Source organism: Seriola aureovittata, chromosome 6 (genome assembly GCF_021018895.1).
Source record: "Seriola aureovittata isolate HTS-2021-v1 ecotype China chromosome 6, ASM2101889v1, whole genome shotgun sequence".
Classification (NCBI taxonomy): Eukaryota; Metazoa; Chordata; class Actinopteri; order Carangiformes; family Carangidae; genus Seriola; species Seriola aureovittata.
The window spans coordinates 16,361,755-16,377,567 of NC_079369.1; the positions used below are offsets into that span (position 1 = coordinate 16,361,755).

General features: G+C 40.1%; 2 protein-coding genes across 4 annotated transcripts in view; one reads left to right on the plus strand and one right to left on the minus strand.

Annotated features, from left to right (window-relative positions):
• nr5a2 (nuclear receptor subfamily 5, group A, member 2) overlaps nt 1-4,451 on the plus strand; it is a 70,588-nt gene extending 66,137 nt beyond the window's left edge. The window contains exon 7 of the mRNA XM_056378741.1: nt 1,262-4,451. Within this exon, the coding sequence (XP_056234716.1) occupies nt 1,262-1,509 (248 nt within the window). The 3' untranslated portion in view covers nt 1,510-4,451. The remainder of the gene's footprint in view (nt 1-1,261) is intronic.
• A 116-nt stretch (nt 4,452-4,567) lies between these two features.
• Nucleotides 4,568-15,813, minus strand: part of LOC130170988 (adhesion G-protein coupled receptor D2) — an 87,058-nt gene continuing 75,812 nt past the window's right edge. For 2 of the 3 annotated variants that reach the window (XM_056378740.1, XM_056378738.1), the window contains one exon: nt 4,568-5,601. In XM_056378740.1, the coding sequence (XP_056234715.1) occupies nt 5,464-5,601 (138 nt within the window). In that variant the 3' untranslated portion in view covers nt 4,568-5,463. The remainder of the gene's footprint in view (nt 5,602-15,813) is intronic. The other variant, XM_056378739.1, reaches the window with a different exon arrangement.

Consider the following 15,813-nt stretch of genomic DNA (forward strand, 5'->3'; position numbering starts at 1 on the left):
GCTTCTCATTCTCTAGACCTCATTAGCTGCTGATTTATCTCCCCCTCCTTCCTCCTAATGTTCTGGGTGGGTGGATGGGGTGTATGTGTGTATGAGAGACTGTCTGTGTGTGTGTGTGTGTGTGCGTGTGTGTGTGTGTGTAGGACGGGGGTGCTGTTTAAAAGAGAAATAAATATTGTGTGTTTTTCCATGGATTAGTGTCTGTGTGTGAGAGAACTAGACACAGGGACTCTGTCGCTCCACATTAGTCCATTGCAAGCACACTCAACCTGGGGTCAAACAAATTAATAAAAGATCACACATACACATACACACACACACACACATGCACACACACACTCACACAGAGCTACTATCTGATTAAATATTCTGCAGCCCTGCGCTTCATAATCATGACAAGTACACATGGTGCTCTGGTTCACCATTATCCATTTAGCAAATTTTTGCCTTGTCTTGCAATAATCTGCTTAAACCCCCAGTGAGCTTATTATTGTCAAGGAAAAGTGCTTATAGCTGCGCAGAAAGGTAGGATTTTGGAAAGATGCAAATGCATTTTGCACAAAGAATTAATAGTGGACAAAAAGACTTCCCGCCAAGAGGAATTCCTGCACTTTTATTGCTTCTTCAGTTTGAGTTTCGACTGTTTTTCATGAGATTGATGCTTTAAAAAATTATCTTTGGCCCTTTTAAGTAATAATAACAACACGTTGTGTTTTGTTATGAGGATGGGGAAGGTGTTAGGTTAAAGGAGTAAATGTGGCGCTAATATGAGTGTAACTCTGCCCTACATAATTCATTGACTCCTGGGGAATGAGTCTCTCAGGGGGAGAACCTTTTTTCGCCTTTACCTGATTCCCTCTACATCACAGTCTCAAGAGACGATTCAGAGGAAAAAAAAAGAGGAGGGAGGAATATTTCGTCATGCGGTGCATTTTGAAGTCCTCTTTAAAAGTGAAAATGAGCCCCAACCAAAGAATTCAACTTGTAACACTGTCCCCTGATAAATGAGAATGTTAATTACTCGGTTTCAGTGTAATATAAATCACTTGACCCCTTGATTTGTCTCCACATTTAGAATCCTGTAACACTATAAATCCTTGTCTTAAATTCTAGTGTCTAGCAAGAACTGGGGGTTTCTATTTTTTCAACTATTTAGACATTGTTTTGATTGTCATTACCTGTCTTTGTACTTTCCCCACATTCCCCACAGAGATTGTTAAAATGTCAACTCATCTAACCTTTCTCTCGCTTCTTCCTGTAGACGTGAAGAATCTGGAGAACTTCCACCTTGTAGAAAGCGTCCAGGAGCAGGTCAACGCAGCACTGCTGGACTACGTCATGTGCAACTACCCACAGCAAACAGACAAGTTCGGTCAGCTGCTCCTCCGGCTGCCTGAGATCCGAGCCATCAGCCTGCAGGCCGAAGAATACCTTTACTACAAACACCTGAATGGCGACGTTCCCTGCAACAACCTGCTCATTGAAATGCTACACGCCAAGAGAGCTTAGAAGAGGACTGTGCTACCCATAATGCAGCTGTGCGGACATCCTTACATCCAAATAATGAACCTCCATCTCAGACTTGGTTATGTGATGACCCGGAGGACGGAGAGCAGTGTGTGTTAGAAACACTTGTTTATATTGAACTCACACTGATGTTCAAGTTACAACTTGAAGTACAGATCTGGACAAACACGCGTGCACCGCAGAGACTGATAATGTGCAGAAAAACAGCATCCCTTTATTCTAGAAAAAACAAACAAACAAAAAAAAACACCCCCAAAAAAAAAAAAAAAAGTCTGAAAGAAAAGCCGCTTCTCCTCAACCACACAGAAAAAGACACTATTGAAAGGAAAAAAGAACACTTGAAAAAAACGCTGCATTTGACACTACGAGATGGTATCTAATCGTCTGCACGGGCACAGACTATCAAGACTGGCAGGCTGCAACTTAAAGATTTAACAACCCTTGAGTGTTTTAGCACTGGTGACATTGAGAGGCTTTTTGTGCTGAGAAAGGAAGCTGAGCAACACCGCCCATCTTTCAGACAGCTTTGTGACTGGAGCAGTGTCTGATTTGGGTCACTAATCCTCCGGCGTGCTCTCTCACTTTAACCGGCTTTTAGCTGTCGTTGGTACTGTAAAGACAAACTGGGCCAGAGACTCTTACCTACCATCACGTTTGTTTCTTTTTGCCACGGCAGCTTGACCTGACTGAAAAGGGAGAAATTAGTTAAAAAAAATAGGTCTAAAAACTGAACATTCTTTAATGAACAAAATGATAAATAGGCCAATAAGGAGAAAAACACAATGTCTTTTTTTTTTGCTCTTGTAATGGAAGTCATTTGCTAGTCATGGTCACCTTGTGGTTCCCCTTTCTTATTTCACCTCCCCAGATCATCTTAAACTATGTACCTCAGAAAGACCAGTGTTAAATAAATTCAGTTCATAATGTCAGCTGAAACAACTGTATTTATAGCCCCTTTTTCCTGCAAAAAAAAACACCCTCCCTTTTCATGATTTCATTAAAACTGGAACAAAACAAAGTGTGATTCTGGAGACGGAGAAGGATGGACCCTGCCTTTGTTCGGAAAGACCAAAGCCTGCTGCAGAACAGAAGAAGGAAATTACAAATACCTTAACAATCAGTATTATAAAAGAAAAAAAAAAAAGATTTGTGATGTCACAGTTATGTGAGTCTTGCCTTATTTCATTACCATGCTAGCTAACCGTGCAGATGTGAATGAAAATATGTACAAATATATATATAAAGTATTAATGTTGTAAAAAATTTAAAAAAGAATAATTCAACAGGTGTTTACATTCATGTGGTCATATGGGAGAGAACTGTGATGAAGCATAAATTGCAAAGCAATGATTTCCTAAAAAATGAAATCAACTAAATGAAAAAAAAAAAAAAAGATCCTTCTGGTTTGCTTTCTTTGATGTGTGTACAGTGTTTTATTTTTTATTTGTTTTGAGCAGTACTTAAATTATGTCGTGAGACACTAAAATCAAAAAGGAATCACACTTAAAATATTAATTTTTATCTGTGTCTGCTGGCATTCAAACATTTGTTTCTTAAATGTTGCTGTGTAAGGGATCCATTTCACGTTCAACCTTTTTGTAGACTTTTTTTTTTTTTTTTTTTACAGTGCTTTTACCTTTTTGATGTACAGTATGTCACTGGTTACGCTTAATAATGAAGATAATTTATTGCGTCTTTGGGTTTCCATCTTTGTGTTACATGACGTGAGGTGTCCGCGCCAGAATAAATTTGTTTACTGTAGCATGTTCTTGTTTTGTTTCCACGAGTAGCTCCGAGATGCAGGTCTGCAGCAAAAGTAATGAACTTTCAAAAAAAAAAGAAAAAAAAGAAAATACGCCACAAATTTCTTTGTCTTTTAACTGTTTATGCAAGTCTGTACATTGAAAAGAGTATTGTATTTAAGTGAGTAGGTGTGAAAGATGTTTGTGCCACATCAGTTTTTCTTATTGAATTTCAACCTGCATCATTGTTCTGTCCGGTTTGCTCTTATACCAAAGACTGCATCTTTCCCCTGTGAGCTCTGACCTCTAGTATTGTGTCCAAAATGAACAAAACTTTTTTTTCTTTTTCTTAAAACACGGCAGCCTAAATTATCCTCATGTGGAGTTCTTCACATGTACAATAGTTGTTACTGTTTTTTCAAAGTGTCCCCAACACTTGCCTCCCACAGCAACCTGTGGTGTTTCTTTGTTTACCTTTGGATTTTGTAGATTATGAATAGAATGATCAAAAGTCTTTCAACGGCATGTTTAATGTACAGAAGATTCACTTAAATCCCCTGTCTGTAAGCTGATTCTGATCCCGCGCTTCACTATCTGATGTCCTCATTACCTGCGTCTACTGATCAGACAATCTTTTATCACCCACTTTCTATGTGTTTAGGCTGTGCAGCTGCCTGGACTTACTATAAGCTTACAGGTGAACACCACATGCAGGCATTAGTGACTAATGTTGTCATTGCAGATGTCCTTATTTCTACTGCATGTTTGTTATAACACATCTTAAGCCCTGCTCCTTTACTACAAGCTTAGAGAAACAGTTTTCTGTCACTTCAGCAGTCGGAAGTTACATGGTATGATCTGACATCCAGCTGTTTGTTTTACAACATACAAATCTATAGATTAAGAGTAACTCTCAAGACGGACTCTTATCCAGGATAAATGCTTTAAAAAAGGACTTAAACAATGGCTACCTTTGTGCATTCACATGCTCATGTACTTTGTCAACACATGGATACACAATTCATCAGTATGCTGTTTTCCTTTCTGCTTGTCTGCTTGTCTTTGCCCCTCCCGCTGACATTCTGACTGCCCCCATCAATTCACTACCTGGTCCTGGGAGTGTCTCTCTGAGGCTAATTGAAATTTTCCTCATATTTCAATAAATAATTATTATGCTTATAACACCAGATTCTCGCTTCCTCTGCACACTAAAGCTGTCCAGGTCTTTTTTTTCTGTGGGAAAATAATGAATAGCTACTCAAACATCCCAGTAAAACATTATAGTACCACACCATGTGGGAATGAAAGATTAATTTCTGTTTCTCCAACTGTATTTGTGTTTTCGGGGCATTGTTCTTTAAACATGTTTTGTCTAGTCGTGGTCAGCAAAGGATTAGAAATGTCAGGAAAAGGGATTTCATTGTATTTTTTCTTTAAATCACTGCAGATACAGTATGTTCTCTTCTGTACAAAGTCCATGGGAAGAGTCACAAACTATATACAGAATTATAACTCCGCTGTTCTTTTTCTACTAATTATTTCATGCCAGTCTGGCCTTTATTTGATAGTTTGACAGTAGGGTGACAGTAGGAAAAATAAGGAGAGAGGGGATGACATGAAACAAAAATCCTTTCCTGCATCAAACCAGGAACACTGCAGTTACATGATAAGTACCTTGCACTAATAGGTTATGAGGACACCACCCACTACTCAGTGCATGTAACAAATTGCAGTACTACCACACACTTTACTGTACAACATAATGCTTTGACAAGCACATTTATGGCAAGAAAAGGCATGAAAGATAGTATTTACATGTAAAAAATACAAATTTAACACTGAAAAAATTATGGAGAACTCAGAACTTAAATTTAGATTAAAACCATATTTGTAGCATTTAGCTTACATTATTATCCCGCGCATCTTAAAATAAGTGTTAAAGGCAGACTGAGTCCGAGATCACAGATAATACTTACAACCAGTATTAAGGAACGCAACACTCGTGGACATAGACATACTAAATATTCCTGTGTCACGACAATGATCACAGGTGACAGAAACTTGAAGATTTAAGAAAAAGAAAAAGCTAAGAAAGAGCTTATAATAAAAAGAAAAACATTTCACCAACTCTGATTAAAAATAATAATAAAAAGAATCACAATATGAAACTACAATCACCATCACACCAACCAGGTCAGTCAACGTAGACAAGGCCGTAGCTTTTCTGAGGCGCAGGGCTGCGAGGGAAACAGGAAGTTGCAAACTCCAGCTCCATGGGGATGTGAAGACTACAGCCACCTGACAAAGCATCCACTTCTGAGGGAGGAGGCTCCTGGGCAGAAGAAGGTGATGGGTAAGTGGTAAGTGTCAAGTCATTTTAGCAAAAACATATTTATTTACACTGTAATGACAAAAGAATATGGTCATAAAATACACTGGTATATCTAGGAGACGATGGACGGAACATTTCCCTCTTCGTATGAGGAGGAAGATGAATCACAGCGAACTGTATTTGTAATGTGTCTTTACAGGTTTTACTGAAGAACATTCTGTCACCGAATTTGGTTACAACTCCAACCATCTTCAAAAAACTTCCTTTTTAAAAATCCTGAAATTGGTGGAATCCCTTTACTGTGTTTAAAAATACATTTTTCAAACATACAAACATTCTCTCCATTAATTAAGTGGTGGAGGTTTTTTTCTCTCTGATCAATGTTTTTTTAAGATACAAGTCGTCTTCGTTTTAGTATTGTATTGCATTGACCTTTACTGCCTTGAACTCTCATGGCTGCGCAGCTTTCATCTTTTTTTTCAGCTTAGCTGTCAAACAACTTCAGTTACAATATTTGCAACAAGTCTTTTAAAATCACAACTATTAGCAACAATTATATATAATGTATTAAATTAAACCCTCTATTATTGTTGAGTGAGTGAGTTAACCTCACTTAAGATCTTGAAACATGTATTGAAAACTATTCTATATCACAACTTCTCAACTTTGACTCCATTCATCCCACAGGCTTCAACAGCTAAAACTTTGGTGTTCATACAAATTACACTTAAATCTAATTATTTGTTGAAACACTTCTGCTATTGCAATGTGATTTTTGGCATGAAGTTCAAGAATGATCTGAAGACCTTTACCCACTTAACAGCTACAGTTCCGTGCAAATACATGCTGAAAAATGAAGAATGGTTTTTCATTATTTTCTGGTATCTTACATTACAGAAGACGAGATGAAATTAGACTGATCGGCACCACAGCCATTTTCCTTTTGTATGATCAACCCACAACTCCCTGTAGCCCATGACCAGCCTCTCTCTCTCTCTCGCTCTTCTCATGTTTGTTTAAAACACATACATGCTGGCATTTACATGCCTTATAAAATAAACAAGTTGTTAATCAGTTGTCTGTTTTAGTGTAAGAATACTGTGATTCTAAGATCCTCTGCACACGTCGACTGGTAGAATCGCTGTGCAGCAAAAACTGCTGACATTGCGTCTGTACTATAATGTGTACAGTGGGCTACAACTTTTCTACATTTTCAGATTTTCAGAATAAGAAAATCCAGCAATGATAGTGAATGGGTTACATAAGTGTCTCTTTTAAATATACACCAAACTTATGACAATCTATTTTAATTTTTTTTTCCATGAGGCACATGATATTAGGGATCATTCGACGGCTGAGGTGGTGATGATAATGTTAGCGGTGCTCTCGTGCAGCATTAAGGATGCTGGTCATAGCCAGGCAAGCGGCCAGCTCGATCCCCAGCGCACAGCGTTGCAATCCTCACTTGGAGCTTGGCTTGCAGTGCCTGGCCTCCTGTCTGTAAATGTGTTAAACCTGCTTTCACTCGCCCTGAATTTGTATAAATAATGTATATACATTTATCCACAGACTCTAACAAGTGCAGCCTCAGGTGAAAATACTCAGAAATGCATGCTATGCGCATCCCCGAAGGTGGACATCAGCTCCAAACCGACCAACTCAAAAGATAACCACACAGAGAGCAAGAAAAAAGAAAAAAACACAAATGAATAACTTGCCAAAAGCAACATAAACACACATAAACAGTTTTTTTTTTTTTTGACACACACACACACGCACACGCACACACAGAGATGCAGTGCTGTCAGTTTCTAAACAAGTTTTCTTTTCCGTCACACAAACAGCCCCAAGTTGTGTCTGCCAGTGTTGAAGCTTTTAAACTCTGGAACCACATCACTCGTGTTTACTGAGATGTGTTTGTACATTTCCCTACATTGTCAAAGCACAGTCAAAGAGAAAGAGACTGAGGGCAGAAGAAAAAACAAAAGCTTTTGGAAGTGTTCCAAGATTGCAAGAAAAGGTGCAACTGAATGCTGGAATAAGCCAGTTTGGTATTCAGTCCAGTTTCAGGCAGGCCCGCAGGCTCGAGAGGCCTGAGAAAAGCACAGCCGGTCTAAGTAAAATGAACACCCACCCAGCGCCACATGGTGGCAAAACTTGTCTTTGGTGGATTCATCAGTAACGATCATCTACCACTCCAATCAGTGACTTTAACAGATATTAATGTTAAAAGACATCGTTTACTCTAAATGCAGTCTTAATTCAAGTCCATATTAAAATCTTTTTCCAAGCAACAACAAAATAAATTCACTTTTGCTGCCATTTTATTTATATTTTGCCTCATATATATTAAGATACTTGTTACATAAAAATGTTTGTCTAAAAATGAAAAGGAAATAATCTCCAAAATGAAGAGAAAAACGTTGTACTTAATTTTATTGATGAATGAAATGCTTTATTCATCTGTTTTGGTGTTACAACTGGTTGAGGTTCACAGCAGAAGAACAAGGAGGCTAAAAAGAAGCAGCACAACTCTTCAGAGAGGCAATTAGCCAACTTTCTAATCACTTACACCAAACAGCGACTGGGGGACCCATTGTTTGGCGGCCTGATGGACAAACTTTAAAAATGTAAAGATCAAATTAATAGGCAAGCATTGTTAACGGGAAAACTCACTATTGTTATGCAAAAGCCTCACTGTGGCATGCAAAACAAATACACTAAGGTTTGGAGATGGAATGGTTCGAAGGCCGCTGCTGTTTCATTTCAAAGCATGCATTATACATCATTGTGCATAAAGAGGAAGCCTACAGCATTATGATGTTTTTTTCCACGATGATTATCCTTTATTAGTCATTAAAAAGAGAGCGAGAGAGAGAGAAAAAATACAACTTTTAAGCACCTGAACCTCGCTGCCAGCATTCCATTAATTGCCTGCACAATGGGGAGAGCCTTCGGAGATTTTTCAATTTCAAAAAATGAGGAGCATGCATTCAGTCGTGCTCATGTTATACCGGCACTTAAATCCTACAGAGCTCACATAAAAAAGGACTCAAGGTTGCATCCGATTGAAAGCCTCCAACTACAGCCACTTCAGAAATCCATTTAGCAAGCGGGGGGTTAGAACATCTAATTCAAACAGTCGCCCTGTTAAAACGGTTGCACCAATGTCTTTTAAAAACACACACACACACAAACACACACACTTTCAGGCACACACTTTTCTCCTGTTTGCTTGGGTCCATTGTAAGAAAGATGAACCTGGCACATAGAGAGATAACAAGACACAAAGAATTAATCTTGCCAGACCTCAGCCAAGTGGCGAAGGTAAATGCCTGAGTGCACGTGGAATCTTGACCTTTGCTTCGACAGTGTCACAAAGAGTGCTTTATGGGAGCGACAAAGAAAGAGGTCTGTGGCGTCTGTAATAACATGACAACCTGAATGTCACGACACTGTTCATCAGCTACAGAGTCCTGGGTAAAGAGAATGTCTTGCAATGAAAAAATCCAAAAGAAGACTTATAATTTTGGTTTGACTTCAATGCCTTTTTTTGGAAAGACAATAATGAAAAACTTTGACACAATTAACTTAAAAGTAAGAGGAGGAGGAAAAAACTGGTCGCTGCATGAAGTCATCTTTCATTTGCCAAGGAACTTAAGTTCTATATTCATTTATCAGTCCCTGGACAGTTGCTTATACTTAGTGTTAAACTTATGAATCAGCAAAACCTGCAAATTCTGCTTCTATTCATTCCAAAGAAATTCTTGTTATTTCGGCAGGAAACGTAAAATTAATCATTTCTCTCATCACCTCTTCCTGGGAAAGACTGCAGACTATTAGACTATCAGACTGTCTTGCACTCAGAAATGAAGTTGTTTGTGATAAGTTGCTCTGGCAGAGAAAAACAAGCTATTGGAATCAGGACACCCACACACTGTCATTACTTGCTTATTTATTAATGTCTCGCAAATTGGCGACCTTATAACAAGAGACATTTAAAGTAGTTAAGCTTTTTTCCCATAAATGGTTTCCATTGCCAATAACACACCTCACACAATGTTTCTCTTTTAAAGTTCACACAGAGTGAAACAAACACACACACACAAACACACACACACACACACACACACATACACACACACACACACACACACACACACACACACACACACACACACACACACACACACACACACACACATTTAAACTTAACAGACCCCCCACTTAAACTTAAAATACTTCTTTGATAGTATTGTACTGACCCACAACCTCAACATAACCTTGTCTTAATTCTGATCCTATATCTAAAACTAAATACTTGAGTAACAAACCAGGTTTCTGTCTGCAGATGTCAGATGTCAGTACAAACATACACACAAGCTGGTTTTCTGAATACACTCAGAAACGTTCACTTTTTCAACAGCCTTAAGCCTGAACCAAATTAATCTTCTTTTACCCTCAACAAAGAACAATGTGAAAAAGTGAAACGGTCATAATACTTTCTGAGATCTGTGTGTTAATTTGTGCTAAAGTTGAGAGACGTACAGTAAACTGTGCAGCCAGCAGCATGAAATGAGGCAGGATGGCAGCTTCAGATTCCATCACATAAAACCAGAACATTTTCAATCTGACAGGACCACCAGCTGCCTTGAGCTGTGACCTAGTGCTGCGAGCTCAGGAACCAACAAGGAACAGGACCATCACACACACACATACTCAGACACACACACACTCAGTCAGACACACACACACACACATACACACACGCACACACGCTACAAACATGTGGTCTACTTCACTACTTATATCTACAGTATATAGTATATTTATGGAAATACATACAAAGAAACAGAGATAGATACACTCTTAACAATGCCTTTTGTGCAAACAGTGACATTTACATGACTGAGTTGAGAGTCCTGCCCAGTGTCAAGCAGACTCAGCAAAAGATTTGGCCAGCACTGCTTTTACTAAAGACTGAATGCTTTCCATCAAGGTCCTGAGCAACTTCAACCAGATGCCTAAGGAAATGATGTACAGCCTGATTTAAAACACTCTTCTACAGACAGGCCTTAATGTAAGAGTTTTCATTGAACTGTCTTTACTTGCAAACTGTCTTTAACATCAATGTTTGTTTACATTGCTAAGCTGTTTTTTTTTTTTTTACTGGGAAGTGCTACATTAAATGCTGCAAAACAAATAAAGCAATACATTTGCAACTTAAATCAAATAGCATACATCCTTGAGTGTACTGCATTCCATACCTATGACAAGAACAAAAGATTCAGCTTTAATTAAGTGTGCGTCAGTGTGTGTCTCTGCTACGTGTACATGTGTGTTCACAGATGGATGTAAAGTGTTTGTGCACGTGTCTCTGCACATACATCTGCAGGTCTGTTGGTGAGATCAATATCAAAACCCTTAAGAGGACTGAATCAAGCAGAGAGAAAACTTTCCTTTCATCTTTCCCTCCATCCATGCCTCCTTTCTTTCCTTCTCTGCTTCAGAGCGCCATGGACAATTGCTGGCAGGTGTTCAGATGCAAACAGCTGCTCTCACATTGTCACTGTGATGGGAAACTTGACTGGATTATTTAGTCTGCCGTCCCTCTCTTGGGACAGCAACAGTTTCTGTAAGCTACTGAGGACTCTAAAGAGGCTGGGTGCTTTGCCAGGGGCTGCAATAACCCTGTAACAGAGGCTCCTATAAATGAACATCACAGACTTTAACATAGCTATGAAAAAGGAGAATATGGGCCCCAGGGAAGATCTTTGGGGAACATCCCATCAGCATCTGCTCGGATCTGTGACTCTGCTTCAGAGAGGCCAGGATTTGTAAAAGTAACAGGGGAAAGGCTGACTCTCACCGTCAACCTCAACCTCACAAGACCTGAACCCACCCCACTGAATCACTGTTTTTACCTCTCACCTAATAAATTGATCACGCAAGCATTTGATTATCGAGATTCTGTGCTTTTTGGTTGGGGGGGGGGGCCAACAGGAAGAAGGTGTGGGTGCAGAGATTTTGTGTGGGCTAGACCTATCTTTGATATCATTATAGTGCCTGATCCTGGGTCCTGAGGCAGCTGCAACCCACACCACAAGCCCCAGTTTTGCCTCTTTAGATTCCGCACCATGGTCACTGTCGCAGTCCAACTTAACGCTGACTAAATTGCTGAGAGGCGTTCCCGTTCCATTTAAAGCAGCCATCTGAAACTCTTCACACCCCCAAACTATACCACGGATGGCTCAGCATCTACTTTACACTGGTGAAGTGGTTCCCGCTTATTTTGGCACAATCCTTTAAAACAAAACATTTTAAGGTATAATATGTTATTTTGTGTGTATCCTTACTCATTTAGTACCCAGCTGGGGACAGCAGGACAAAACGAGCAATTTTCAGCACAGGGTGATATATGAATGGGCTGTAATGCATCCTCAGTGTTGCCCTGACATAACATCATAATTACATGAAAAACATCTCACTGTGTATTTGGATGGGTTAGGGTTATACGTTTTTTTTGTCAGTTTTTCATTGTGGCCGAAAAATGATACTGTTAGCATGGTTATTTTTGCTGCTGTTATTTTGTCTCTGGCAAGCCACCAGTAAGTGGGGAGATCTCCACCACTGTTGAGTAACATGCACCTTGTTATGTCAAAAAAAAGTCTCTTTAAATCTTTAAAATCACTTTAAAGCACAGAAGCCTTCTAAAGTCAGGGGAATGGTGTCAGTACAGTGTATTTGTCATCCATGAACTCCATAGTACTACCAGCTATGGAAGACAAGGTATCTGCTGGGTAAGACAACCACTGTGTGGGTTGAACAATGGCTGTATTGGAGCTGCTCAGCAAGTCAATACTTCCAAGGGGGAAAAAAAGGTGACAAAAAATTCACTTTGCCTGTTATCTATCTATCTTCCCACAAGATCAGAAGTGGTGAAAGAAGAGAGAGAAAACAAAGAACATGAATTGAATCTGCATCTATTATCAAGGTTCTGCTGACAATGGTAACAATTAAGAATTTCCAAATACAAACCTTTAAAACAAAAATATATAATAGAAGTCATGGCATTGTTGAATCAACCTCCAGCACCCAATGCAAGATTGACAGCAAGTGGGCGGTCTTCTAGTAAAGTTCACGTTAACTGGCATTTGACAAGTTTTCAATTTATGCCAGAGCCTAACAGTGCATATCAAGCTCAGAGTCTAATGTGAGGTGAGTGATGAAGGGCGAAGTAAGGCTGCTTGATGCCCGAGGCTGAACACCAAAGCACAGGGCAGCAGTCGGATCAATACTGGCTCATCCATAGACGAAGGAGGTTGGGGTGGCAGGCAGCAGAGCGACAATGCTTCCTGATAAACCTGGGCTCATCATTTGTGTGCAGGGTACAGTCTGTACATGGTACATGGTATTGGTAGTCATTATTGATGTGGATTTTACTGTTTTTTCTTCAGTAGAATCAATTACAACACTGAGTAATCATTAAGTAGATTTTTTTTTTTTTTTTAACAAACTAGTGACTGAATGGACAAAAATCAACACTCGATTTGCTGAATGTGATTAGACTCAACTGCACAGTCTCAGTGCGGGTCGAAAAAAACAAACAAAAAAAAGAAGTAGACTAACTGAATGCAGTGTTATCGACAATATGACTTTCAAAGCAGGGATGATTAATAGCCTGTTCTTCACCACCTATTCACCACCTAACATGTCAATGTTTAAGATGAACAGTAACCCTTCATACATTTCCTTCTCTGAAAACACTGTCGAAAAATCAAAAAAGTAAGCACAGATGTAAAAGTAATACGAGCCCTGCACCCAACTGTAAAATTCTTGTTTATAATACCATGCAGTTGTATTTAACCAATATTTTCATTTTGTCAGGGGGAGGACAGACACACCCAGCGTAGCCAAATCAGAAACAGACATCCACAACTGATGAAAATGTCAGTTGGAATTTGTAAAAACTCATAAATAATGGATGCTCCAAGTAGGCAGGGGAGCATCTTCAATGAGTCCAGAGTGCAGAGCATGCTTTCTCATCTCCAAACCAAGGAGCCATCTTAATGACTGCACCCAGAGACCTGCGGGTCTCCATAAGCCACCCCCCCCTCTCCCCCCCTCCCTTCCCACCAACCCCACCACCGGACCCCCCTTGTCAAGCCTGTCCATGCTCCCAACCACACATCGTAGAGAGGGGAACATGAGCTCTTAAATTAAACATTCACAGCAGCAGCCGCTGTCTGTTTTAGGTAAATCAGCAGAAAATGAAACAAACACGGTGCCTCAGGAGGATCTATGTGTGTGCAATTGAGACATTTTTTTGTGGAGAGTGGGGTGGGGGGGGTGGGGTGGGGGGGGGTCTGTTAAGTTTTGTGGAGAGCGGAAAACGCAAATAATGTCACAAGAGTGTGATTACTCTTTTTTGTGTTTTTTTGGATAAAAGGGGCTGTTTTACAGTTAAGTAAAGTTGAGTTTATTTTGTGGATATATTTCACTCTGTGTGCAAAAATGCAAAAAGAGAGTTGAAGTTGCACAATTTTTGTGACTATTTCTTTTAGCGACAGAGCAAGAAGGAGTAGGAGTGGGAGAAAGGGATTTTGTTCAGAGTAATGACACTAGGCTCCATAGCATCCTGCATTATCAGAACTGGGGTCACACCTAGGGAAGGATGACGGTAGATGAGGTAGGGACCACTATCCCCCTCTCCTGACCTGCATTCAGACATAAACAGGAAATTACCCACAGGAAGGAAGTCATATTTTTTGCAGCTGTGTCCTGGACGAGAGCCGCATTGTGCGAGAGCTGCAATTTTAATGTATGTGATTAACTCATATTCATACATATATTGTATAAAATGTCTGAAGACTCCATTCAGTATCGCACACAACAAAATGACAGGCAGACTGAGGGCAGTGTTTATGTTTTGAATGAAAACTGCTGTCATTGTCTTTTCGTGTCACCATTAAAATGGCCTTTTCCTGCACCAGCCACAGATGAACCTTTTTGTCTCTTTGTTTTTGTTCTTGGATGAAGATCAAAGAAGCTGGTCCAGACTCAGGGCTTGTGATCTGTCAGGGTGCAGGGATTTATATGGCACTTGCATCCTATGATACTCATCACATCTGCAAGTCACAGCGATGAATCAGATTGGCAGGCTGCACAGCATTACATATACATACGCTGGTCCGTGAGGCAATACATTCTAGTTTTCAAGCAAAGGTGTTTTGTATTGTTAAAAAATATAGTTGCTCTAGATGGGGTCTTCATCTCTTCGTTAGAGTTATTTCACTCATCAGTGCAATACCACAGAGATGTACCCACAGGGGCGAGCACGCTTTTGAACACACAGATAAAGAGACTTGATCAATTTCTCAGTCTGCCAGAAGGGTGGTTAAACTATGCTGAGTGGTGGAGGCTGAGGGTGGTGGGGGAGGCAGTCCAGAGCCCTACAGGAAGTGATTTAATGTCCAAAAAGACATAAGCTTGTTTTTGCTCTGTCTCTTTCCTGTTGTGTTCTGATAGGGACTTCCTCTCCCCAGGGCGGGTGGATACGGTGTCATCCGTCCATCCATCCATCCCACCAACCCCCACCCACTCACGGCTCACGGAAATATCATTCTGCTGCCATGCCATCCCAGCGAAAAACTCATCGAACTCTTCGGACATCAGCGCAAATGGTCCCAAAGTGGTTGTGTGTGCATGTGTATGTGTATGTGTGTAGCTGGGCAGGGTGGACACATTTTAGAGATTTAGACCAAGACAATGACAAGCAACCAATACCGAAAGGTAAAAGGTCAGAGGTGATAAACCATGAGGAAGAACACGTTCATGTTTGTAAATTTGTGTGCACTGGTGTCCCCATGCATCTGCATGTGTGCGTGTAAGCGTATGAGGAATAACCTGCGTGTGTACTATGTATGGGCCTGGGGAGCCAGAGGGCTCAACCCCAGCCATGGTAACACCAGGATGATCTCTTCCTGTCTGCCTCAGTATCTCTGCGACCAACTCCCTTCCTTTCCGCTAAAATATACACACACACACACACACACACGCAACACACACACACAGTTTGTGTTACCATACTAATGAGCGTTTCATATTGAAGACATTCTGTCTTTATCACTCGCCATGACCCTCACCTAAACACCTAAACCTGAACCGTCTTCCAACACTAATGTAGACTCTTGGTTTTATCTGTTTTTCCAG